General features: G+C 42.5%; 1 protein-coding gene across 5 annotated transcripts in view; it reads right to left on the reverse strand.

The window, feature by feature from the left end:
* Positions 1 to 25,467, reverse strand: part of TTC13 (tetratricopeptide repeat domain 13) — a 75,302-nt gene that overhangs the window by 47,529 nt on the left and 2,306 nt on the right. For 4 of the 5 annotated variants that reach the window (XM_046027024.1, XM_046027023.1, XM_046027022.1 and 1 more), the window contains exons 2-4: positions 10,642 to 10,736; positions 6,984 to 7,059; positions 3,635 to 3,705 (exon numbers count right to left, since the gene is read on the reverse strand). In XM_046027024.1, coding sequence (XP_045882980.1) covers positions 3,635 to 3,705; positions 6,984 to 7,059; positions 10,642 to 10,736 — 242 coding nt within the window. Of the gene's footprint in view, positions 1 to 3,634; positions 3,706 to 6,983; positions 7,060 to 9,535; positions 9,625 to 10,641; positions 10,738 to 25,467 lie in introns of those variants that run through there. The other variant, XM_046027025.1, reaches the window with a different exon arrangement.

The following is a 25,467-nucleotide window of genomic DNA, read 5'->3' on the forward strand; positions in this document are numbered from 1 at the left end:
CAGTCGTAGGGCGAAGAGGGCAAGGCTGCAGGGTGATAGCAAACTGCCCTCCTGAACCTGGGCCATGGAAAAGCAATGCTGGGACAAAAACCAACGTCATTACCGCAAGAAAGAGTTCCACTGCATTTGCCCGTGAAAGAAAAGGAAGGGCAGTCAGATGTAAAGAAGTCTGGGGCTTTTAAAATACAACCTGCAGAGACTGACTTCTAGCAAAATCTGATTCACAGTATGAAAAGAAGTTTTGGTCAACTGGGGAAAGAGCACTAACTCTTCTTCCCACACCTGCGGTTTCCTGATGAGATCGGCCGGACACCTGTTACCCCTACTCGGGTGGTTTCCTGATGAGATAGGCTGGACACCTGCTACCCCTACTCGGGTGGTTTCCTGATGAGATCGGCCGGACACCTGCTACCCCTACTAGGGTGGTTTCCTGATGAGATCGGCCATCAAGAATTCGATGAAAACGGAGGGGCGCCTGGGTGGCTCAGTGGTTAAGCCGCTGCCTTCGGCTCAGGTCATGATCTCAGGGTCCTGGGATCTAGCCCCGCATCGGGCTCTCTGCTCAGCAGGGAGCCTGCTTCCTTCCCCTCTCTCTGCCTGCCTCTCTGCCTACTTGTGATCTCTCTCTCTCTGTCAAATAAATAAATAAATTAAAAAAAAAAAGGAATTCAATGAAAATGGAAAGCTCTTAAATAGGAATCATGTGCATCACTTTCGAACATAGAGCCTCAGTCCTGGAAAAACAGGACTGAGTTTCTTATTAAAATTTTTGAACAGGGGCACCGGGTGGCTCAGTCAGTTAAGCATCTGCCTTCAGCTTGGGGTGTGATCCTGAGGTCCTGGGACCGAGCCCCGCATCGGGCTCCTCGCTCAGCAGAAAGTCTGCATTTCCCTCCCTCTGCCCTTCCCCCATTCGTGTTCTCTCTATCAAATAGACAAATAAATAAAAATCTAAAAAATTAAATTTTTTGAAAAGAATTTTAGTGTATTTTATCAATCTTTATTATATATAAAATATGTATATAGTTATATAACACAGAGAAAATGTGACAAATTTTCACTGAGCTCCATCCAGATGCCTCTAAATTTGGTCCTGTGTTTACTCGTGGGGTGATGCAAACAGGATTATCTACCTGTGTCATGATGTGGAAAAGGCTGCGAAGTACCGAAATAAAAGGAGAGCAGACAGAAATCTAAGAAAAGCACCAGCAGGACAGACAGAGGCACTCTTGTTTCTTCATAAAAATATGTTATAAGTGGTCGCCAGCTCTGTCTTCTGTGGGCCGGAAGTATTTGAACTTCGGCTGCTTCCCGTCCTCTGCTCCTGCCCCATCAACAGCTTACATCAGCAGGAAAGGAGTCCCACCTTATAAACCGCACATTCTCAAGGAGAAATTTCCCACTTGACAGCAACCCACTGTATGGCGGACTGATGAACCTGATCTATCAAATTTCAACAGTAAGACCTTTTCTTGGCACAAAGAGAGAAATTCTGACCTACTTTCTGAATGCAGTTGCAAGAGAAAGAAGTTTTACAACAACAAATGGACAACACGAGGGACAGTATAGAGCCATTAAAAGCATAAGATCAGAAATACTGAGAAAAATTTACAGTATAAACTTCAGTGGAAAAGTAATACAAAATAGTAGACATTCAAATTATGAAGCACAGGTGCGTACTTTGAAAAGGTCATAAGCAAAAAACTTCAATAATGGTAGAGTGGCAGAATTAGGAAATTTTTTATTTAGAGTTCTTTAACATTGTTATATTGCCTTCAACTGAAACAATAATATTTTTTAAAAAGTTGAATGCATGGGGCGCCTGGGTGGCTCAGTGGGTTAAAGCCTCTGCCTTCAGCTCAGGTCATGATCCCAGGGTCCTGGGATCGAGCCCCACATCAGACTCTCTGCTCTGCGGGGAGCCTGCTTCCTCCTCTCTCTCTCTCTGCCTGCCTCTCTGCCTAGTTGTGATTTCTCTCTGTCAAATAAATAAAATATTAAAAAAAAAAAAGTTGAATGCACTGATAATATACTGGCAAATTCTCATTGTTTTCTGCTATTAGTTGCCATACATTAACCAACATTTCTCCTATAAATGTAACAAAATCTCCCTGTCAAACCAGGGCCAAGTGTTAATTGTGTGAAGTGCTTGCTTACCTTTTAAAGTACTGCATGCCTACCAGAAAGGTGATTTGTAAAACTACTAAGAATCTACCCTTCATACTTTAAACACCGCTGAAGACTGTCATTCCATACAAGCACTCAAACACACAACTGTTTGGATCTGGGGAACTGGGAACTGTTTGGATCTTTGAAGTCATCCCTAAAACTATCTCCGTGACTTTTTTTGAGAACAAAGACAGAATTTTCAATACAATCAATTCTATGTTTAAAGAAGAGAAAAAGTAGAGCAGGAATTTCAAAATTAATATTTTGAAATGAAGTTCACTGCTAGATTGTAAATTATCTGTTTGTTCTATGAATAGAAGTGTGCTAGAACGGTACTTTGAGGAGCTAAAATTAACTGAGCACTTACTATGTGCCAGGCACTGGGTACTAAGGACTTTATAGAATATCTCATTTAAACCTAACAAGAGGGGCGCCTGGGTGTCTCAGTGGGTTAAAAGCCTCTGCCTTTGGCTCAGGTCATGATCTCAGAGTCCTGGGATAGAGCCCTGCATCGGGCTCTCTGCTCGGTAAGGAGCCTGCTTCTCCCTCTCTCTCTGCCTGCCTCTCTGCCTACTTGTGATCTCTGTTTGTCAAATAAATAAATAAAATCTTTAAAAAAAAAAAAAAACCTAACAAGAATAGTTTTGGAGGCTATGGTCATTATCTCCATAAGCCAGGAGGTAAAATAACGTGCTAGCAACCAGCACGGGGGATTAGAGCATGGGTATCTTCAACTCTAAAGGTCACATTTCTTCACTGTAATCTGCTGTAGTCTGCTGTACAGACTTAACGACAATGTATCGATAATGGTCCGCTCCACAAGAACACAGCTAAATAAAGATAAGGGGTATAAGGCCAACAATGTTAGGCTGCATCACGGGTCTCCCTTGCAACTCTTAGACCTTTTTTCAAGCCTTTTATCTTAACTTATGCATTTTTAAAGCAGCCATCCATCAGGAAAGGATCAGTACTTCCACTGAAGAGTCCCACAGTTACACTTTGGTGAGAAACAAACCCATGAGTGGAACCATGTAGATCAGCTCCTGCACGGAAAGTAAACATACGGACGTCCAAGAACTTCCAGCATCCACGTCTTATGGGAGATAGCATGGTAGAGAGGAAAGTGAACTAAGCTAGTTTTTGTTTTTTTTTTTTTAAACTGCACTTGCGTCCCATGTCTTCCAGCTAATGGCGGGGCTGGGGGGGGGATGTGGAGACTGTGAGCAAATTGCTTTATCTCCTTTGATCTCATTTTCCTCATTTAAAATAAAATTAATACTGCAAAGATTAAATGAAAGCACCGTTTCAAGGCCTGCGCCAAGAAAGTGCTCAGTCACGGCCGATTTCCTTTACCTTCTTATATGATCCTAAAAGCAATATATTCTTGCAGACTCTAGCTAAGCATAAGTCTGTATTTTTGTCGTGACCATCGACTTGACATTTCATAATTAAGAAGAAAAATTACCTGAAGCATTGTTGAAAAATGTCTTATCGCTTCATCATAGAGTCCACTGCCAATCAACACGTAAGCAATAGCTATGAAACAAAATACAAAAATATGAAAGGAAAGAATGAAGGATCTCCGAGCAGAATCAGTAAACAAATTCTTTGCCGAATCCTAACAGGCAGCTCCGAGGACCAGAAACAGTTAAAGAAAACCGGGAAGTTAATAAGATGTACTTGAATGCTTCCCCCACTCGGCACCTGCTATCAGTCTTCCAGTGCTCTCAAGAATTAAATTATTAAAGCCATCTATAAAACATGGCCTACAAGAAGTAATTATCTTTTTCTGGGTCCATCACTCACTTTCAAATACAAATAACCTTTGTGATATTTCCTGTCGATCTATCAGAAGAGCTAGTGAGGAGCCTGAATAAGCTGAATATGCAAATGTGATTTTACTGCAAAAGTTCCAAGAAATACCCAAACAGCACCATGGATCTCAGCCTCTGGGGGTGCTGAACTTACTGCCAGTGACCGAGTTACAAAAGCTGAGGCTCAAATTAATATATATTAAGAGAATGCGTATTCACACCAGCGCAACGCAACAGTGGTCTTTTTCCTACCTCTTCTGTTCAAAATACAGTCAAACACTACTCAAAATATACACTAAAGATGAATACACAGTCTCTGATCAAACGGTGTCAGTAACTGGCATTTTGAAACTCGAGCCATGACAACCTCTTAAAACACAGCACTAGGTGAACTAAATTTTTTCACCTGTCCAAAATGCAATAAATTATTGGCAGTCTAGATTATATTCCATCCATATTACATTATTATATTATTGGTAGTCTAGATTACATTTCATATATAAAATTTACCCTAACTCCTTAAATCCCCAAATAACCTGAAAAACTGTATTCCTCACTCAACACAATACTATTTTGATCACATTTCTTTGCAAAAAAGCCTTTATCCCAAGGCTCCAGTCCTAGAACATAAGAGGTGTTCAAGGGGACAGACAACTAAAACTTTTACTGGCATGAAGAGCTGAAATGTCCTGGGAGTGAAAATGAGTAAAAACATTCCATGCAGAAAGAGACTTAGAGGGTCCCCAAAACTAACCTGAGAAAAATAAACTTCGGAAGCACTGAAGGTCATAATAAGACAACCGCTTTGTGGGCATTCTTCAAAATAAAGAGGATGGTATTGTCGTAATTTGTTTAAAAAGATAAAATTGAGGTCAAATTCATATTTGGAATGATACGAATGGATCCCACGCAGATGCCTCAGAGACATCTTCTGGTGGGGGGCCAGGAACATGAGCAGTAAAAGTAAGTGTGACAGGTATGTGCGTGGCACTCGTCCATTTCCGTGTAGTAACGACCGCGGGGAGGCAGGTACAGTTCTTGTCCCCGGTCAAAGACAAGCAGATGAAGCACAGTACAGTTGAACAAAACTGAAGGCAATGAGGGGAGACAGAGGACGCAGGCTGCCTGCTCTGGGACCTCCCCTAATACACTTCTCTGAAATAAATCAAGGTGTACCGAAACTGCTGTGTGCTGGGCTAGACGGCAAAAACGGTTTGAATTTCGGGATGATCACATGAACAGGGATGGAAATGCAGACGCGTCCTTCTTTGAAGGCAGGAAGGTGGCCATCTCTCAGAAAGCCAGGATCTGGGCTTGGGTTCTGGCTCTGCTACGTGCCAGCGGTGTGATCATGGCGACCTCAACCACTTCTCACCACTTTCTGGGTCTTGCTTAACAAGTCTGTAGGACATCTTCCTACATTCCTTTCAGATCTGAAGTTTTAGAATTTTCCTAGCTCTCTCCCCATAACCCGTAAATATCTACCGAACGAACAAATGAATAAGTGACCCATAAAAATGAATACAGTTTTAGGGGATAAATATTACTGTACTTAGGAACATGTTTAAATTATTCTCCATGGCTAGGCTGTTGAAGTCCACTTAAATAAACCAAATGCACCTTTCAGATCTTTCTATCTAAAAGTAAACACTTTTTTGAGAAAATCCCAAAAGTATCCATTTAAAAAAAAAATCCAAAGCTTGCAAAACTATAAAATAGCTATAGGATCTAAATTTTGTTGTGGCAGTCCAAAGACATAAAGAAAGCACTAGAATTCTCACAGACATCATTACTATCCAGCAACTCCACATCTCCTGGCAACGTGTAAATTGACAGAAGCTGCTCTTCCAAGGAAAAAATAATGCGATATGGAAGATCCTAAGGCAGCTTAGGGCCTAGAGGTCTAGCAGGATTAGTCTTAGAGCACAGAACAGGCCAGGCACATCCTGGGCTCTTAATTCAAGACTTAAAAAAATGAAGATGCTGACCAGAACCCAGGCACCTCAGAAAAGACAAATCTGATTTCTTAACAGATAATTAATTCTCAGAGCCTACTCAAAGAACATCACCAAAAATTGATTAATACTTTCAAAATAGTCAACTCTTAATCATCTGCACTAAGAGCAAAGAAGCCAATACAAGAAGTGCTCAGTATTTTTCTTTTTTTAAAGTAAGCTCTAGGTCCAGTGTGGGGCTTGAACTCATGGCCACATGATCAAAAGCTGAGAGATCTACCAACTACACCAGCCAAGCACCCGGAGGTGCTCCGCCTTACTATAAAATGCACATGGCCACAGAAAGGATAAAATAATTACTTGTAAAGCAGATAGAAAAAAATTTCCAAAGGTGCTTCAGGCTACCAGGCAGGAGTACGTGCTTCTGTGAAGTCTGTCCAGATGCCCTGTTCAGTCCTGTATTCAATTTTGTTTTCACTCCTTCAACAGCAAGCTGACTCGACAATGGGCGAGGCACACCCAGAGCGTATCAGACCCTGGAAGAACCAGCTTCTTTGAAAACAGGCCCCCAGCAAGACGAACTACAGGACCCCTCTGCAGATCCGAATGAACTCAACCCTTCCACACCCACAGTAAAATTAACTTATACCTGGCTACTTTATTACACAGAGGATTATAGTAGGTGTGCATCTCCTCTGCTTTCATGTTTGTGTTGTTCCTGTTCGACAACAGCACAAGTTACCTTTAATGAATGATAAGCACGCCTAAGAACTCGTTACCACCATTGTTAATTTCCAGAGAAACACAGAGGTACTTACTGATCATTTTCTCCAGACCCCCTATTTTCACGATTTCCTATTATACTGACATGTAATGCACCGACCCGCACAGGGTTGAACGCCCCACCCAAGATCACACCGCTCCTGCGGCAGAGCCCATGTCCGTGTGCTTTCTTCCCCAGCACCCTGCCTCCCTGCTTGGCACTGAATCATAAAATCTAGGCAGATGCCCCAGGCATGCCCCCTCCCCCAGACTGAAATCTCACCTAGCTCTTCGTTTGTGCTGTCATTATCTGTAGCAAACGGGAATCTCTTTTGTTCTGCAATGGACTTAGCCTGGCTCTGAAAAAGAAATAGACAAACATACATTTTAGCTTATCACAGATGAAGACAAGGTTTCGAATGAAGACCTGCATTTTTTTTAAAAATTAAAGCTCCATTGACTGATATGGAAAAAAAAGATTCACTTTAATAAATACCAATCATGTACTTCACAGCTATGTGTACCACATAGCTTGTGGTGGGACTGATGTGTCTCCTCCCCTAGCATTAGTGGATCTGTTTCTTCTTTTGACTTTTTTTTTTATTTGACAGAGGGAAAGACAGAGCAGGAGTTGGGGGAGGTGTGGCGGAGGGGGAGGGAGAGGGACAGAGAAACTTAAGCAGACTCTGTGCTGAGCACAGAGCCCGAAGCAGGGCTCAGTCCCATGATGCTGAGATCCTGACCTGAGCCGAAATCAGGAGTCAGGCCCTTAACCGACTGGGCCACCCAGGTGCCCCAGTGGTTCTGTTTCTAAGAACGAATTTCTTTTCACTTCCACAGGGACTCATCCTGCTGGCTGCCTCATGATCCCTCCATGTTTCCAGAAACTATTTAGTGACCTTGATCGTGTTGCAAAGATCACATGCTAGCCATCAGACCTCCCATGAGGCTGGATGACAGAATGCTGCTTTTTAAACTAAAAATATTTTAGAAAGAAGAGCTACAAGTTGTACGGAGATGATGCCAGCAAAGGACCAACACAATCTGACCAAGAAACAAGCCGTTCTAGTGCAAAAGCACAGCAGATGAAGAACACCTCCCTCCCACTGAAGGCAGCAAATCTGCCTACGAAGAAATTATACAGACATACGCACATTTGGCAGGAAAGCTAAAACAAGAGTGGAAACCGGGGGAAAACAAAGTAAATAAGTTCGCGTAGGAACTGGAGTGATTTTATAGGCAGCACTGGTCTACTGCATGTAACGACGGCTCCGTAGTGTTTCGGAGACAACTAACGTCTGATACAACAGCTGTCCCTTCACTGGAAGATTCAGCTGTTGATGCTAACTTGTGATGTGCGTAGTTACAGGGCGCATGTTAACGTGATTCCTCCACACCAGATTCGCCTAAGACAGGATTCAAACTTGTACACACACAAGTGACAGCAAAAACTAAGAGAGAGACTGAAGATTTGTGGCTTTTGGCAAAACCACAGGATTAGAACCCAGTGACATCCCGATTAACTGAGTTCCTCTTTTTAAAAATGCATAGTACAGACGCCTACAGGCATAGATTAGCCAAATAATTTTACATGAGATGCTCTTCCAACTACTGTGTGTGCTATTCAGCTAACGACTGGTGCTTATTAGCAGTAATGAACTGTGGCCCCTTGGGCTTCACTGAGTCAAATAACAGTAACAAGGCATTTCCATTTAAACACCCTGTACTCTTAAAATCTCGTCTGCGTTCAGATACAGCGTGGTATTTAGTATGCCTATAAAATGGGTCAAGATGAAATCAGAGAGGGAGGCAAAGCATAAGAGACTCTTAACTATAGGAAACAAACTGAGGGTTGCTGGAGGGCAGGTGGGGGATGGGACACATGATGTAATGAGTATTGGGTGTTGTTTGCAACTGACGAATCACTGAACTCTACATCTGAAACTAATAATACACTACACGTTAATTCATTGAATTTAAATTAAAAAAATAAGTAGGTTAAACAGGTCAAGAAGCTACCTCTGGGGTTAGAACACAAGTCAAAGCCTATAGGCCAGAAGGGCATCCCTTGTCGGCATGAATGCTCACTTCACCCCATTCAGGACCCCAGACAAAATGAAACATCTGAAAATTCTACCAGCAGATTTAACATGTGAAGACATCACAGTGCATACTTCCGGATGTGACCAGACATGAGAATTTCCTCTTTGTCAGATGGTCACAGATAAGCACACAGAGGCAAAAGATTTTCCTGCTTAATAAATGGCTTAGAACCCAGAAAAGGAGTCTATGAATAATGCTTTTAGTGCTTATAAAAATCCAGTATTCAAGGAGAGTCGCCCATTTGCCAAGCCTTTGTGCAGAAAGATATGGGAAGACAACACAAATGAAATCCCATAAAAAGGAATCATTTACCAAACGACATCAAGACTATACTGAGGAGCCTATCTGAGCTATGTGCTTTTATTTTATTAGAAATAAAACCTGACAGAAGTGGGCAGGAAAGTATAGTATGGACAAACTGACTTCTTGATCAGATCTTTCCCACTTCTGACACCGAATCTATCGATACCCTCCAGGGACAGTGGTGAGAAGCTGTGACCAAGGAAGTTTCTGCACACAGCCTGACTTCACTGGGTGACTAACTCCAACCCAACCGTCAGGTCCCTGTTTATGTTTTCATTACTGAAAACTGTCCTACAGGCTCCTCCTAATTTAAGGGGGATTATGTCAACCTTTTGTGTCTACTTTTGCTTAATTATTGGGTTAGTGCCTAGGAGTTGCAAGCGTAGGGACTGAGGCTAGCTGGCTCACTGTGGTATTCCCAGTACTTACTTAGCACAACGCCTGGCACATAATAGGTGCAAAATAAATATCTGGAGAATTAATGAAGAAATGAATAGTCGGACTCCCATATTTCCAACCTAGGGAAAATGAAAGGCCAAGATTGATGAGCTTTCTCCCATAGGTTACTGGCTAGCGCCATCTTAAACTAGAAATGCAACACACAGAAAATATCTGAACTCCTGTCAATAAGAAGATAGGTCCCTAATAATTCTAAGAATCTAATTATACCCAAGGTGGGGATTACCCAATTTCTACTTAAATGTTTTTAGTAGTACTTTACAGTACTTTACAAGGTAGCACACTCTGGTTTGACACCAGTCTAAATGAAGTTTTTCCGTATATCAGGTTGACTGCTAAGCAGTGAACTAGGTAAAACCTGTTGATCATTCTCTAGCTTGCAATTTCTACCTGTTTTCAGTAGTTCTCACATGCAAAGGCAAAGCTCTGTCTGGAGAAGAAAGAGTCTCTCTCCTAAAGGGAAATTTTAAACGAAAGAAGCAAACAGTATCTACATGGATGTTGAAGGAAAAGGTCTGGAGAAAAAAATATGTTAGCCTTGGGCACTGAAAGAACCACTCAGCTTCACCAAATGAAGTGTGAGCAAAAAGCAGGGCCTTCCACCTTGAGGCAGCGAGCCTGGAGGACCGTATGTGCTGCCATGGCTAGGCAGAGACAGGCGTTACACAGCTCCCAGTGCTCACCCCTGGAGTGGCGAGGACTCCTACACAGTTTGGCTGGTACTGATAATTAAAAACATAAAAGATTCCCACACAGGCAAAGACTGGAAAAAGAAGATACATGATACCTTCAAATACATGAGGTTTCTAGAAATAAGGTCCTGCCATGATCTCCCCCTTTATTCCTGGAACTTAGAAGTAAAAAATCTAGATCTAGAATGATCTAGAAAAATCCAGAATGATCAACCACCCAATGCATAAGTCATAATAATTCAACAAGACTAAATACCAGATGCTCCATCTTTATCTGACCCAACCAACTCCTAGTTGACAAACAGAGGTGACCTCCTCCTTTTGAAAGCAGTACCATTGTGCTGTAGTTCACAAAACCGGAAGTCATAAATGGAAGACACATACCAGAATCTTTTCAGTGTTGAGGGAAAGCAATGAGTCACAGGGTGGTGGTCCTTTGGGTTCGCAGTCTGAGTCGTGGAAGTTCAAAAAGGAGGACTCTGAAAAGCAAACATTCCTGGTTAATCTCCTCACCTTAAATGTATGGCTCTTAGGTGTCTAACCATGAATTATAATGTGAAGAATCCTCAAAACCAAACTAAGGACAAAGCAACAAACACTAAAAGGGGCATCTTATCTTCCACTTTATACCTGTGTCACATTCTGGGGTTTGCAAATGCCCTCACAACCAGTCATTAATAGAGTAGTTGATAAGATCCTTTTGGTAGACATCTCCTACCCCACAGCACTTACCAGAGATTTTAAAAAATCACAACAGGGAGACCTAAGTCGAGTCAGGGGGGATCTAATGTTAAATGATAAGTACAGGGGTACCAGCTGGCTCAGTTGGCTGGAACGTGCGACTCTTGATGTTGGGTTTCTAGGTTCAAGCACCATGTTGGGTTTAGAGATTACTTAAAAATAAAATCTTAAAAAAAAAAAAAAAGAAAGTATGTACTAAGTAAGGGGTCTAGTATCCTGAATATATAAATTATCTCCTGATTTCAACAAGAAAAAGACAACCTAATTAAAAAATGGGCAAAGGAAGGGTGTCTGGGTGGCTCAGTGGGTTAAGCCTCTGTCTTCAGCTCAGGTCATGATCTAAGGGTCCTGGGATCGAGTCCTGCATCGGGCTCTCTGCTCAGTGGGGAGCCTACCCCTCCCCCACCTGCTGTTCTGCCTACTTGTGATCTGTCAAATAAATAAAATCTTAAAAAAAAAAAGATGCTCTACACCGTTGTTAATTGGGGACTGCAAATCAAACAATAATGAGGTATCACTTCATGCCCACAAGGATGGCTATATTTTCAAAAATAGGAAATCACAAGTGTTGGCAAGGATGTAGGGAAATTAGAGCCCCTCATGCACTGCTGATGAGGCTATAAAGAGGTTTGGCCGCTGTGGAAATCAGTTTACCGGCTCATCAAAAAGTTCAACACAGAATTACCATACAGTCCCACTAGTCCATTCCCAGGTATACAACCCAGAGAATTAAAAACAGGAATCCAAACAAGGACATGTACAGGCATCCTCATAGAAGCACTATAATAACCATAGAGTAGAAAGAACTCAACAGATGATGGGTAAATCGTGGCATATACATCCAGGAGAATATTATTCAGCCTTAAAAAAGGAAGTACTACAATCATGAATTAGTACAACACCTTACTCCTATCATAATAAACCTGTATTTATACTTCAGCTCACTTACAGAATTTCACAATTGGGAGACTTCACTCTAAGTAACATCTAAAATGCTTGCCTGTTTTTGGAAATATTCAAAGCTGCAGCCCATATGAAAGTCCTTATCACTGTTCACACCCTTTGCCTCAGCAATAATATTTGTTAGAATTCAATGTAATTGCCATATTGGATGACTTTGCCAAAAGATGGGTCGAACATACTTATGAAACACTTTAAAGTGTTTCATTTGAATTTGCATATTTAATATTCAAATATTAAAGATAAATTTTTAAAAAGAATACTAATTCATACAATAGGAAAGAAACCCCCCCAAACACAAATCATGTGTAAGAACCTCCAAAACAAAAGTGAAAGAAGCCAGAAACAAAAGGTCACCTATTGTATGATCCCACTGATACAAAGTAACCAGAATAGGTAAATCCATAGAGACAGAATGCACATTGCCGGCTAAAGCAGGGAAGGGGGAAAAACTGCTGAGTGGGTAAAGGGGCTTACTTTGGAATGACAAAAATGTTTTGGGGTAGTTGTACAACACAGTGACTATATTCAACGCCACTGAACGGTTCGCTGGAAAACAGATAATTTTAGGTTATGTGAATTTAGTCTCAATAATTATTTTTTTAATTTATTTTTTAAGTAGGCTCCATGCCCAGATTGGGGCTTGAACTCGCGACGCTGAGATCAAGCGTCACATGCTCTACCAACTGAGTCAGCCAGGTGCCCCCGATAATTATTTTTAAAGATGTGATGTAACTCAGCAGCCATTAAAGAGCATCAGATTACGTTCAAGGGACCACGTGAACCAACTGAGATAAATTCTCAGTTGTGTCTGTCTTAACAACCAGACCTGTACGCCAAAGCAGGCCGGGACGGTGAGCAATTACTGAAGCTGGAAGGGTTAAATTTCACAAGGCAGAGGCAGAGTTTAAAAGGATGGGTGGGTGTGGACTGGGGTCCAGAAAGGGCGTGGGTGCTCCAGGTGGGATGAGCGGTGCACATACACAGCAAGGGTAAGAAAGTATCACGGGGCAGCAGGCGGACAACCCTGGCTGGTGGGAGGCGGTGTTGGACAATAAAAAACAGGAGGTTGGAAAGGGAGCATTCAGGCTGGGGGAAGTCCTGCACCCACGAGAAAGACTTTAGTCTGACAAGGGTGAAGAACCAGTAGCAGTTGTGGGTAGCTAACTGGATACGCACTGATTTATAAGCCATTTCTTTTTAAACATCGGAGAACTTGACATACGCTCAGCACTTGGTGAGCACAGCACATAGGTGGCCTTATTCGAACAATCCCTCCATGGAATTTATTTCTGTTTCAGTAAATATCCATCTGTATAATTTTAAGTGGCCGCAGAGCATTCCCTTGCATGAAACTTACCTATCCCCCTGTCTTTGGGTAATTAGGATGTCCTTTGCCCTTTAATGTCAAGTGTTTCCTAAGTATGCTTGACCCTGTTTTTGCAAGATCTTTTTGCAAAATCGCCCAGTTTGGCAACTAAATTGAATGCTAACAAGTACAGCTGGTGAGGCAAAGGGTGTAAACAGTGACAAGACCTGCACCTTTCACTCATTTCCCTCCCAGCAGGTAATAACGATTTCATTCCCACCTGCCAGTGTCGAAGGCAGTCTGTTTCCCTCTCCTCGGAGTACTGCTCTTTTTTTTTTTTTTTAAATCTCTTCCTAAACTGAAAATAGCACTAGTGGGGTCCAACTTTTGGTTTACTGGCTATTTGTATCTCTTCTTTTGTAAATCATGGATTTCCTTTGGTAAGTCTCGGATCACTTCAACTCTTCTGGCCTAAGATAGAGAGGAGAATATTATCTCAGGCCACTCATTAAATTATTAATTTGAACACCCCTTCACATTATAGTCACTGGGGGCTGTGGCTGTTTCCAGACTTTTTTTTTTTTTTTTTGAAAGGAATCTTGAGACTATTTGCATCCAGTGACAACAGCTCTGACATGTTGTCCCATCTACATGGACACTGATATTTGAAAAATGACAGTAGTAACTCATGTCCATTCTAGAAAATACAGAAAACTCACAAAACATAGATAAAAGTCATTTAGAATACTACCACACATCGAAAACCAATGTGAAAATTTTAATGTAATTAATGTAATTAAGAGGGACGATGCTGAAATCAGACGGCCCGGCTGTGAATTCCCGTGGTCTGCCACTACTTACTGGCTCCTGGCCACTGACCTACCATCATCAATCTTTGGTTTCTTCATTTGTAAAACAGGGTCAATGAGAGTATCTACTTCACCGGAGTGCTTGATTTAAACAAGGAGATAGGAGTAAAGTATTTGGTACTGTTTCTGGCATAAAGAAAGAACTAAAAGATGTTTGCTACTATTGTTACCATTAGGTTGTGAGAATGGAAGGAGATACACTGTTTTGTAACCTGCCCTTTTAATGTAACAGTATAAACACTTCCCCATATGAGTAAATTTCCTTCTGCATTATTTCAGTTCAAACTTAGATTGAATAAGATTTTTAATTTAATATCTTTAAAATTCTAATTCTCTACAATAAACCTATATTTTGCTGTTATTGTTTCTAGACTAATCCCTCATAATGATCTGCTTATTCTGACTTCAGTAGTACCACAGTTTCGATACTGCATCCTTTTAATAAATGCATACATTTTAATGTAAAGCAAAGTCTCATCATTTTTTTCCCCAGAAGTTTCCTGGCTACTTGGATCAATATTCTTCTTTGAGATAAACTTACATTTTGTTTAGGTTGCAAAACAAAAAAATCCCTCTGTGACTTTTTCTTGTATTTTTTTGTTTGTTTGTTTTAAGTAGGCTCCATACGCAGCATGGAGTCCAAAGTGGGGCTTGAACTCACAACGCTGAGATCAAGACCTGAGCTGAGCTCAAGCGTCAGACGCTGAACCAACTGAGCCACCCAGGAGCCCCAACTCTATGATTTTTACTAATAAAAATTGTTAAAACTATAGATTAATGAGGGGAGGAGTACTTCTTTACAAAATTTAATCTATTTATTCAACTCTTTTATTAACCTATGCAAAACTTTACAGTTTTTTTATAGAATTTACACATTCAAATTTGTTTTGATTAAAAAGAAAATTGGGGGGCGCCTGGGTGGCTCAGTAGGTTAAAGCCTCTGCCTTCGGCTCGGGTCATGATCCCAGGGTCCTGGGATGGAGCCCTGCATCGGGCTCTCTGCTCAGCAGGGAGCCTGCTTCCCTTCCTCTCTCTCTCTGCCTGCCTCTCTGCCTACTTGTGATCTCTGTCTGTCAAATAAATAAATAAAAATCTTTAAAAAAAAAAACCCTGAGATCATGACCTGAGCCGAAGGCAGCGGCCCAAACCACTGAGCCACCCAGGCGCTGCCTACTTGTATCTCTCTCTGTCAAATAAATAAATAAAATCTTTAAAAAAAAAACAAAAACCCAAGAATTTAAAAAAAAAAGAAAGAAAGAAAATTGGTGGATGACAACTGATTCAGTACATTATTTGTTGAGCATCTACTACATTCCACGCACTGTTCAGTGGTCTTCAACACCAAAAATGACCCCTGTCCTTCCATATGAAGATTATAGTTCAGGAGTGCCTGGGTGGCTCAATCCGTTAAGTGTCTGCCTTCGGCTCAGGTCATGATCTCAGGGTCATGATGCAGGATCGAGTCCTGCATCAGTCTCCTTGCTCAGGGGGAGCCTGCTTCTCCCTCTGCCTGCCACTCTCCCTGCTTGCATGCTCTCTCACTCTCTCTGGCAAGTAAGTAAAAATAAAATCTTAAAAAAAATTAAGAAAAAAAATTTTGTTAAAAAGATTATAGTTCAGTGAGGGAAATCAACAGTAATCCAAATCACACAGAAATGTCAAGTCACAGCAGCTTCAAGATCTTACAGCTAGAGTACAGTCAGGGGAAGCAATTCACAGGGACCATTTCTCAGCTCATTCTGATAGAGTTCACCTGTTGGAGGAACACTTCTGATCCCCACTGTAAAAACAGGAAAACTGAGGCCGAGAGGTTAAGTGACTTGCCCATGGCTACCCTCTGACAAAAGCAGTGCAGGTGGGATTTGAGCCCAGGCAGTCTGGTTCTGGATCTGTGCCGGAGATAGTGAAGGGAGACCAGAGGGAAGTTTAAGATTTAAAAAGCTGAAGGTCCACGGGCAGCCGGCAGGATGGGCAGAGTAGTCCAGACAGAAAGAGAACACATTGTAAATCTTCTGTCTTAACTGGCTAGAGCTCCATATTTTATCTACCCACATTACTGAATTCTTAATAGCTCTATTAATGCTTCCATTTATTCAGTGGATAACTGGATCATCTACATGTAATGATATCAAGGTCTTTTTAATATTTATACTCATTTAGCATCTTACTTTACTAGATAAAACCTCCAAAAAAGTGCTCAATACTAGTACTCCTGCTTATTCCTGACATTAGTACTTCACTGAATGACCCAGAATTCCCTCAAGTTTTAACGATAAGACTTTTCATTTAAGCATCCAGTGGGAAGATGCTCTATATGGCTATGGGTTAACATTGATTTATTTTACCATATAAAGGAAGGGTTCTCCTATTCTTTGTTTTATCAAAGATTTTAAATCAGGAAAGCTGGCTGGACTTTCTTAAGTGCTTTGGAAATTTCTTTATGATAATCATATGATTTTTCTCCTTTGACCTGTTAAGGTGATTAATTTGATTAAAAAAAAAAGTTGAGCCATCTTTGTACTTCTAAATAAATTCTAATTGGCCAAGGCACATCACTACTTTAATTGATAGCTGGCTCTGGCTTATTAATATTTTACTTGGGATTTATATAACTATTTTATAGCTTTCTTCCCACCCCCTCACAACTATATTAAATTCTGGCATCAGTATTTTTTGCTGGTTTGGTAGGATCTGTGAGAGAAAAATGATTTGTTATACTTTATCCAGAGTTGTCTGGAACAGAAGGTTAAATTTGTTCTTCAATCTAAAATTGTTTAGCTCACTATGGCTTTGATTACTTTACAGTAACAACCGAACCATCCGTAGTTGGATGGTATAAATTTCTGCCGAGTCAGGAAAACTTTGTTTTCCTCCTCATTCAGATAATGCAAGTAATATTTATTTTTTTTTAAAGATTTTATTTGAGAGACAGAGAGAGCATGAATGGGGAGGAGGGTCAGAAGGAGAGGGAGAAGCAGACACCACCCCCCACCCCACCCCAGCTGAGCAGAAGCCCGATGCAGGGCTCGATCCCAGGACCCTGGGGTGATGACCTGAACTGAAGGGAGATGCTTAATCGACTGAGCCACCCAGGTGCCCCAAAGTAAAATGTCAAGATAATTACTATAGGAATAGTCTCAAAACACAATACAGAATCTTATCTTTCTCTTCTAGATCATCTTCTTAAACATTTATTGATTGATTCATATTTTCATCTTATTAGCAGGAATTTCTCCACATTTGTGTCTTAATTCTCATGGCCTCTACAACTGTCCACACGGCCCCTCAGTCCTAAGTACATTTGCCTCTGCTCACCTATTTATGTGTTAGCTGAGCAGGTTGGTGTATTTTAGTCTTTTCTACAACACCAACTGTTGGATCTATTTATCGATTCTGTTGTTGCTCTGTTTCTCATTCCTTTATTCTGGCTTTGTTCTAGGCATTGCCTCCAATTTCCCTTATTTCCTTTTCTTGTTGCTCAAGCTTAGTTTCCAGGTCATTTATTCCCTCTCTTCTTTAATTTGAAGAAGCCATCAAAGGCTTAAGCAGATGACGGACAGTTGTTCGAGGAGAGAAGAGCCGGAAGACAAGAGGAGAGAGGCCACATGGGAAGCTGCAGCTCGCTAGAAAAGGGGAAAAGTCCAAACAAAGGCAGAGACTCCTGGGTTGAAATGGAGGGTCAGACTCCAAAAAGGTATACGAAGTAAAAAAAGCCAGGACTGTGAGAAAAATCAGGCATGGAAAGAGGACAAAGGCACTGGTTTTCAGTCTGTGCAGCAATGCAAGATGCCGGCCATTAACCGAAATGGGAAGTTTAGGAGGAAGAAGGGTTCTGGAGGGTGGTCGAGAGCCCAGTGCCCAGGAGATACTCAACCAGCTGACACGCATGTACTTGGGAAATTCCAGAGAAAGGTAAGAGCTACAGGTATGAATTTGACCATCATTAACTCAACAGTGGATGAGTAAACAGGGGATGGAGGTAGGATCTCCAGGACAACTTGGGAAGCTTAAGTTTAACAAGAAAAATAAAGCTGACCCTGGTGGGGGCAAGGTATTGAAGAGGAGGAGGAAAAATCAACTTGGTAATTTGCCTTTTCTTCCTAAAGAACTATCCGAAGAACATTTCTTTGAATTGTCTTACATCTTTGCCATACAGCTATACACAGAGTTATTACGGTGATTTTCACATTCCATTATACTCCCTGATCCCTAAAGTCAAATATTTGTTTCTTCTCCTTTTTCATCAAGATAATTGTCTTGACATTACCAGTATTTTCAAAGAACCAGTTCTTATAGTGAAATCTAATTAAATGTGATGTCAGAGGAAGAGTAGTTAGTTTGGAGGCAAAGCGCGAGAGCAGTTCAGGGTGTGGGCCGTGGAGCCAGTCAGACGCCTCACCGGCTGGCTGACTGCATAAGTCCTCGTGTATCTCTTAGTCTGTCTCCTCATTTGTAAAACAGGAACAGCTACCATCACACACCCTCCCAGGGCTCTTGTGAGGAGGGGATATGGGGCCTACAATTCACAGGAAAGGGTTCGGTTTGAACGGTGTGGGTCCTCTTACACATAGATTTTTAAAATAAATACGGTATACTACTATAAATGTATTTTCTCTTCCATATGATTTTCTTAACCACGTTTCCTTTTCCCTAGCTTATTTCATTCTAAGAATACGGTATATAACACATATAGGAAATATGTGTCCATCAATTACTTGTCACTAGTAAGGCTTCCGGTCAACAGTAGGCTATTGGTAGTTAAGTTTTGGGGGATCAGAAGTTGTACAAGGATTTCTGATGGTGTGCACTGGGCGGAGACAGGATTGGTGCCCCTAACCCCCACATTGTTTGAAGGTCCACTGTACGCACATCCAGGCTAAAAATTGTTGGGAGGGTTTTCCTGTTCATTTCTTCTTCCTTCTTTCCTTAAGATTATTTTGGTTTTCACAGCACTTTACAGCTTTCCAAATGCTCTCACAACACTTTCCTTTGATCCTCCATCCTCTGGGTAGGTAGAACACGTTTTAGGCTCGTCACACACATGGGGGAAATGAGCTCAGTGTGAATGGATGTGTCTAAGGTCACAAGATGAAGAAATTGCAAAGTCGAGCCCGGCCGTGTTCGTGCTCTAGGACACCACATCAATAAGAGGGGCAGGGTCCACTTGTCACCACCCATCCTGCCAATGCCAGGTCCTAGTAAGAGATGGTTTGGGTAGAGCAATGCCATCAAACTTCTTTCTTGTCCTTCCAAACCCCAGAGACAGCGGATTTTAAGCCAGGTTTTGGTGGAGGCACGAGGAGCTGACTGTGGTAGGTTCCAGAAATAACTGGAGGTGTGCAGACAGTACATAGAAACATCTCCTCTGAGGAAGGAGAGAGCGGAGAGGCCGCTGGAAGGACAGGTGGTCCCATCTTTGTTCCGTATTTTTTCTAGACAGGAACTATTACAGCCACTTACGTATGCTGAGGGAAGACAGGAGGGAAGGAGAGACCTGCCATACAAGAAGGCTACCCTCACAGCGCTCCGAGGATGCCACACGGAGACAGGACCAGAAGCAAAAGCTATGGCTACAGCTGCATGCGGACCGTAGCTACTAGGATCCTGGGGAAGCTCTCCGCTGACTGCCTCCTTCTCAAACCAGACGACCGCCCTGCGAGGCGAGGCGACCGTGGCTTTGGAAGTCACAGGTATTTGTCATACATTCGTGTCGGCAGGTGAAACGGACTGAGAGCTGTGAACAGCAAACCTAGAGGCACCTCCGGAGGGAGGACATTTTATAAGGAACTCAACATCTGCACTCATCCCTTGACCCCTTGCTCTAGTTATAAAAGTGTGCCAAGTTCACCTGAAACAAGGATGACCGGGCTTTTGCCATGGATAGGCTAGATCTTGGAAGTCAGGCAATTCTAGTCCGAGCGGTAGGGTGGCGGGGGGAGAGCACTGAGCATTACTGTGGCTGGGGGAGCAACCCGGAAGGCCACGCAGCTGCTTGGCCTCATCAATATGCTGCCTTTTGCTTTTATCAGTTTCTGCATTGCTGAGGACCTCGTACATCACAATGGTTGATGGTCCCAAATAATAAGTTTCTTTTAGAATGTAATAACAGGAAAAGGAGAAGGAAGAAAAGTTCTCCTCCTCTGAATTCATACACTTCTTTTGCTCTAACAAAATATTATTCATCTGTACCTGAGATGTGTTAAATTATCATAAAACAACTTGAAAATAGAGGCTGTCCCCTGGGAATTAGATTATAAGGTCAACATATAATTAATCCATTAGAACAAAGATCTGCAAAGGCGATCTTAAAGAGACAGAATGGCTTTCTAACCAAGCATGAATATAATCTGATCAAGGCTGTATTAACCCACACAAAAGTATTAACACACGTAAAGAACGTATACAACCAAAACAAAAGGAGCTGGCCAGCTGCGCAGACTGGAAAAAGAGGCAGGGAAGCAAACGAGAACAGAACCGCACGGGGGTGCCGGAGCCAGCAAAGTGAGCAGTCAGCCTTAGCCGCGAAGGCTACTCACTTAGCCCGGGGTTGTAGCATGGTCTGAAGACACAGCAGATGTTCTAAGTGACACATACTTTTAAGAGCCAAACACTTTCTCATAAACCTACACATGCTCTCAAACAGCATCAACTCTACTGGGAAAGCTGAAGCAAATCTACGCAATGATGGGGGAACCCTTAGCGAACAGGGAACAGTCACTCTGAAGATTCATTTATTTATCTCAGAGAGACAGAAAGAGAATGAGAGCAGGTACCCATGAACGGGGGGCGGGGCAGGGGAGAGGCAGAGGGAGAGACAAGCAGACTCCCCACTGAGCAGGGAGCCCCACACAGGGCTCGATCTAGATCCCGGACCCTAGAATCAGGACCTGAGCCAGGAGCAGATGCTTAACTAACTGAGCCTCCCAGGTGCCCCCAGAGTCACTCTGAACACCCCAAACACCGGCAGCAAAGGTCATGAGAGAACTCAACTGCTCTTCCACGTACAAGAGGCAGACCAGCTGACCCAGGACTTCTGGGTGTCTATGAAGAGAACACCAGCAGCTGCGTGGTGCAAATCCACTGCGCTGGTGCCTGAGCCAGGAATCAAGTCGTACCAAGTTATCTCCGAATGCAACGAAGGTAACGTGACATGAGACTTCATTAGCAAGCTTAAAGCCAGCTATCAGTTATGTATCTGGGGTTCTTTCTAGTTACACAGGTTGCTCAGTTTGTGAGAAGTCATGAAGCTAACACCAGTGACACATCTGTCTGCACATATGTCACATTAAAGGTAAAAATTTAAAAAGAAAAAAGGTCACAGAGAAAAATCTTAGCATTAATGCAAAGTGAAAAGTATTAAAATACCGCTACTTCCGTAAGTTTTGCATTTATTCTATCTGCAAGATAACAAGCCCCCACAAAAGATAAGATGGTCTTTAAACCACCACATTGTGAAAAGGGGAAGCTTCAAAAGTGGGTCAATTGGCCATGTATCTGGGGAGTGAAGCGAAGCCAAGCCGTGTCCATGAACTACAGAACTTCTTCAAAAGTCTGTATGCACAAAGTGTCCTGCCACTTCCTGTAGGCATAGGCTACATAGCGTAGGTTCTGAAACCCAGCTTTTGCCCTCCTCCAGAGCAGGCAGAAAACAAACCCTCAGGAACCAGAGCGAACATGTCTACCAGTGTACAGACCTTTTAAAAGGTAAATGTAATTCTTAACAACAGATCTGTTTGAGAAAGTTAATGAATATGCAAATGCCACAGTTATCATCTTCCTAAGTTTCATGCTATGAAAAGCAGCTCTTAAAGGAGAAACTTTCTTTTTTTTTTTAAGATTTTATTTATTTATTTGACAGAGAGAGAGATCACAAGTAGGCAGAAAAGCAGGCAGAGAGAGAGGGGAGGAAGCAGGCTCCCTGCAGAGCAGAGAGCCCAATGCAGGGCTCGATCCCAGGACCCTGGGATCATGACCTGAGCCGAAGGCAGAGGCTTTAACCCACTGAGCCACCCAGGCGCCCCTAAAAGAGAAACTTTCTGCAAGATGCTGTTCAGGTAGGAAAACAGGCAAAGCCTCCTCCAGACAACACCACAGGCCCCGGGCTGGGGGACAGGAATCTCTTTACCGCTCTATCTATGCCTTGGTCTCTGCACTCAAAATAAGCTGCTTACCTTACACTGGCAAATTTACTTATGTATACCTTAAAAATAAAATGGAAGAGATGTGCCACAAAACTATACACGATAACACATAAAGAAAATCAGGACCAAGAGAAAAAGGATCAAGCAAATATAACAGTAAGGGTTACCACAGTTACCATGACTGAGCATATAATTTGGTCCTTAACTTCCTCATAGCCAGAACCAAAAAGGAAATAACTCTCATTATAAAAGTGTCCCTCTACTGATTCCCTGCCACCTCGAAGGCACAGCAATGATTTAGATGCTGTAAGCAATAGATGGCATCTATTTAAATAGCTGATTCCTCCATTAGGAAAGATACATAAACAATCTTTAAGTCTTATTGTCTAAAATACAGTGAGGTTTGTACCTACTTCCTTATTTTTCTGGCAGTTAACACCTCCTGAATCAGACACAAACACTCCTTTCTTCACAAAGAACTGTGGGAAAATAAGCTCAAATCTTGCATTATTAATTTCCATGAACTAAAAAAAAATGACTTCCAGTTGTAAATGAATCATTGAAATTGATCGAGGCATTAGGCACAGGTTGGTGCTAATCCTAGATGATGGCAGCCATTTCAGAAGCTCCCTAAAGACATCGAGCACAAGGACTACCTCACTTCGGAGCAGACAAAAGTCTTAAGAAGGCAGTAAAAAGAAAAGAAAAAAAATCACAAAGTCACCGTTCCTATAAACATTCCATTTTCAAAGAAGGAAAATCAAAGTATTCCCGAAACAATTACAAGAAGTACACACGTTTGAACGATTAAAATACATCATAGTCTGTAAAGAGCACATACATATATTTAACACACAATGAACGCCATCTTCGAACGAGATGCAGATTAGCTTTGGTAGGAAGAGAAGAGAAGAGAGAGATGAAGTCTTCAATCCACAGACACACTGCAATTGATCTAGACCCTAACTTACCAGATCGACAACACTGGGGTGTCAAAGCTCACTCTGTCCGAGGCTGTGTTCACACCACCTTACCAGAGGCCTTCCCTGACCCCTTCAAAGAGTTGTGCAGCACTGTTTATTGATCAAGGCACTTATCAGTGGGCCTACTACACACTCAGCTCTTGCCCCCCACCAGAACTCAGGCTCCACGCAGGGAAGCTGCTGGCTGTGCTATATCCCCAGGGTCCAGAACTGAGCAGCAAGCAGTAGGCCCATGGATAGTTTTCCTGGGAAAGAACAGACCCATGCTAGCTCTGTAGTTCAAAATACTAGGTGCAGTCAAGCATCCTTCCATCTATGTGGATATAAAATTCCTGAAGTTATCTAAGAGTGTAACTTTCAACAAAGGTGAAAGGTGTAGGACTTGATCATGAATACTGATAAGAAATTATACTAAGAGGCAAATATTACTGAGGTAATAATACACAAATGGTCAGGAGGCCAGGTTCAAACCCTGACTCTATGATCTACCATAGAACCTTCCCTAATTTCTCTCTGCCTCAGTTTCTCCTTAGGTAAAATGGGGATAAAAACGGTACCAGCAGCCGTGCTGAGGATTAAATAAGAGTGTACACAGTGTTTACAGATATAAAACCAGGCGAAAAATTAGGGGGAAACTTCTGTTCCTTATTTCTTCCCATAATTCCAAACTACAAAGGGGCAATGGTAACAAGAAAGGGAAATTTCATTTTTATTTGAAAAATATGGGGATGCCTGGGTGGCTCAGTCGGTTAGGCATCCGCCTTGGACTCAGGTCATGATCTCAGGGTCCTGGGATAGAGCCCCGCATTGGGCTCCCTGCTCAGCAAGGAGTCTGCTTCTCCCTCTTCTCCTCCCCCTGCTTGTTCTCTCTCTCTGACAAATAAAATCTTTTTAAAAAAGAAAAAAACATGGACATTACAGTGCGCCCTCTTTTTAAAAGATGATTTTTCCCACAGGAAAACAGTCAGATGATCTGATGTCTGTGGTTATACGTGCCTTTCAAGCAAAATACAAAAATTGTGCTGGAAGTGAAAGTTGGAAGGGGCCTGGGAACAGCAAAATCAGGCTGAGACCCCTGGCACCTGGGTCATCCATGCTTGTCTCTGCAGCTGGACCTCAGAGAGGCCCGGCCCCCTGCGCGTAAGGTTGCTCCCAAGCACTGGATCCCACGTGACGGTGTCCACATAGCACAGCCATTGCCAGTGCTGTGTTCAGACCTATGGGCTCCCACCAGCTGTAGCCTTTGGCTCTATAATCACTGGGGGTTCTGTCTTACGAGGACACCCACACAGCTCATCAGAAGGTGTGCAGGCTTACACCCAAGCAGGCATCCATTCAGTCATCTGAATCCAAATGCTATGGGAGCGTTTCTCAAAAGTGACTTCTGTGTCTGTCCCCTGTACAGGGACTGGCTTGATATGGACAAGCTTGCGGCTGCAAAGAGCAGCAAGGGATGACGATATTAACAGACAGGGAGGCTCCGAAAAACTGGCTCGTTCTGGATCCTGGCATTTATCTAGGCCCTCGTGTTGATCAGAAGGGGCCTCTGGATTCAGAACATGAGCCCCTAAGTTACGATACGGTTAGCTGTAAATCCTGAATTTGTTCCTACATCTGTTCTTGTTAGGACAGTGAGGGACTGGGGGCAGGTTTCACAGGGTCCAGCTTCCAGCCTCTTGTCAAGATGAGGAGGGCGAAATGAGAGACACTCTGGGGACTGCTACCCCAACAGAGATGGGGTAGCTTCTGTCACGTGCTGCAGCAGTAAAGCTAAGAGAAACAGCTGGAGTGCCAAGGAGCAAAACAGTTGCCTTCGGAAATGATTAACTGGGGCTAATGGCAGCGGCCAAACCACTTCAGCACCTGTCAGCGGCTCCAGGACACTGACGTCAGCCTAGGGGCGGCTGGCTCAAAGACTGATGCCACACATTCGCAACAGCACACTCGCAATTCCAAACGATGGAAATAAGTAGTACGTGGGGGAAGTAAATAGAAAGTTGAAACATATGAATAAATCATGCTTAAAACCTCATAACAGAGTGTCCATCCTCTGAAGCAGAGAACACCAAGTGATGGTTTCCACATAGGAGAATTGCTAGAATGGAAAGGAGAATTCCTCCAAATGCCTAGTTCACGAAAACCTACACAATCTAGGGGGAAAAGCATAATACAGGTCAAAGTTGGCTCAAATAAGGACTCAAACCCTG

This window comes from Meles meles, chromosome 13, assembly GCF_922984935.1.
Source record: "Meles meles chromosome 13, mMelMel3.1 paternal haplotype, whole genome shotgun sequence".
NCBI lineage: Eukaryota > Metazoa > Chordata > Mammalia > Carnivora > Mustelidae > Meles > Meles meles.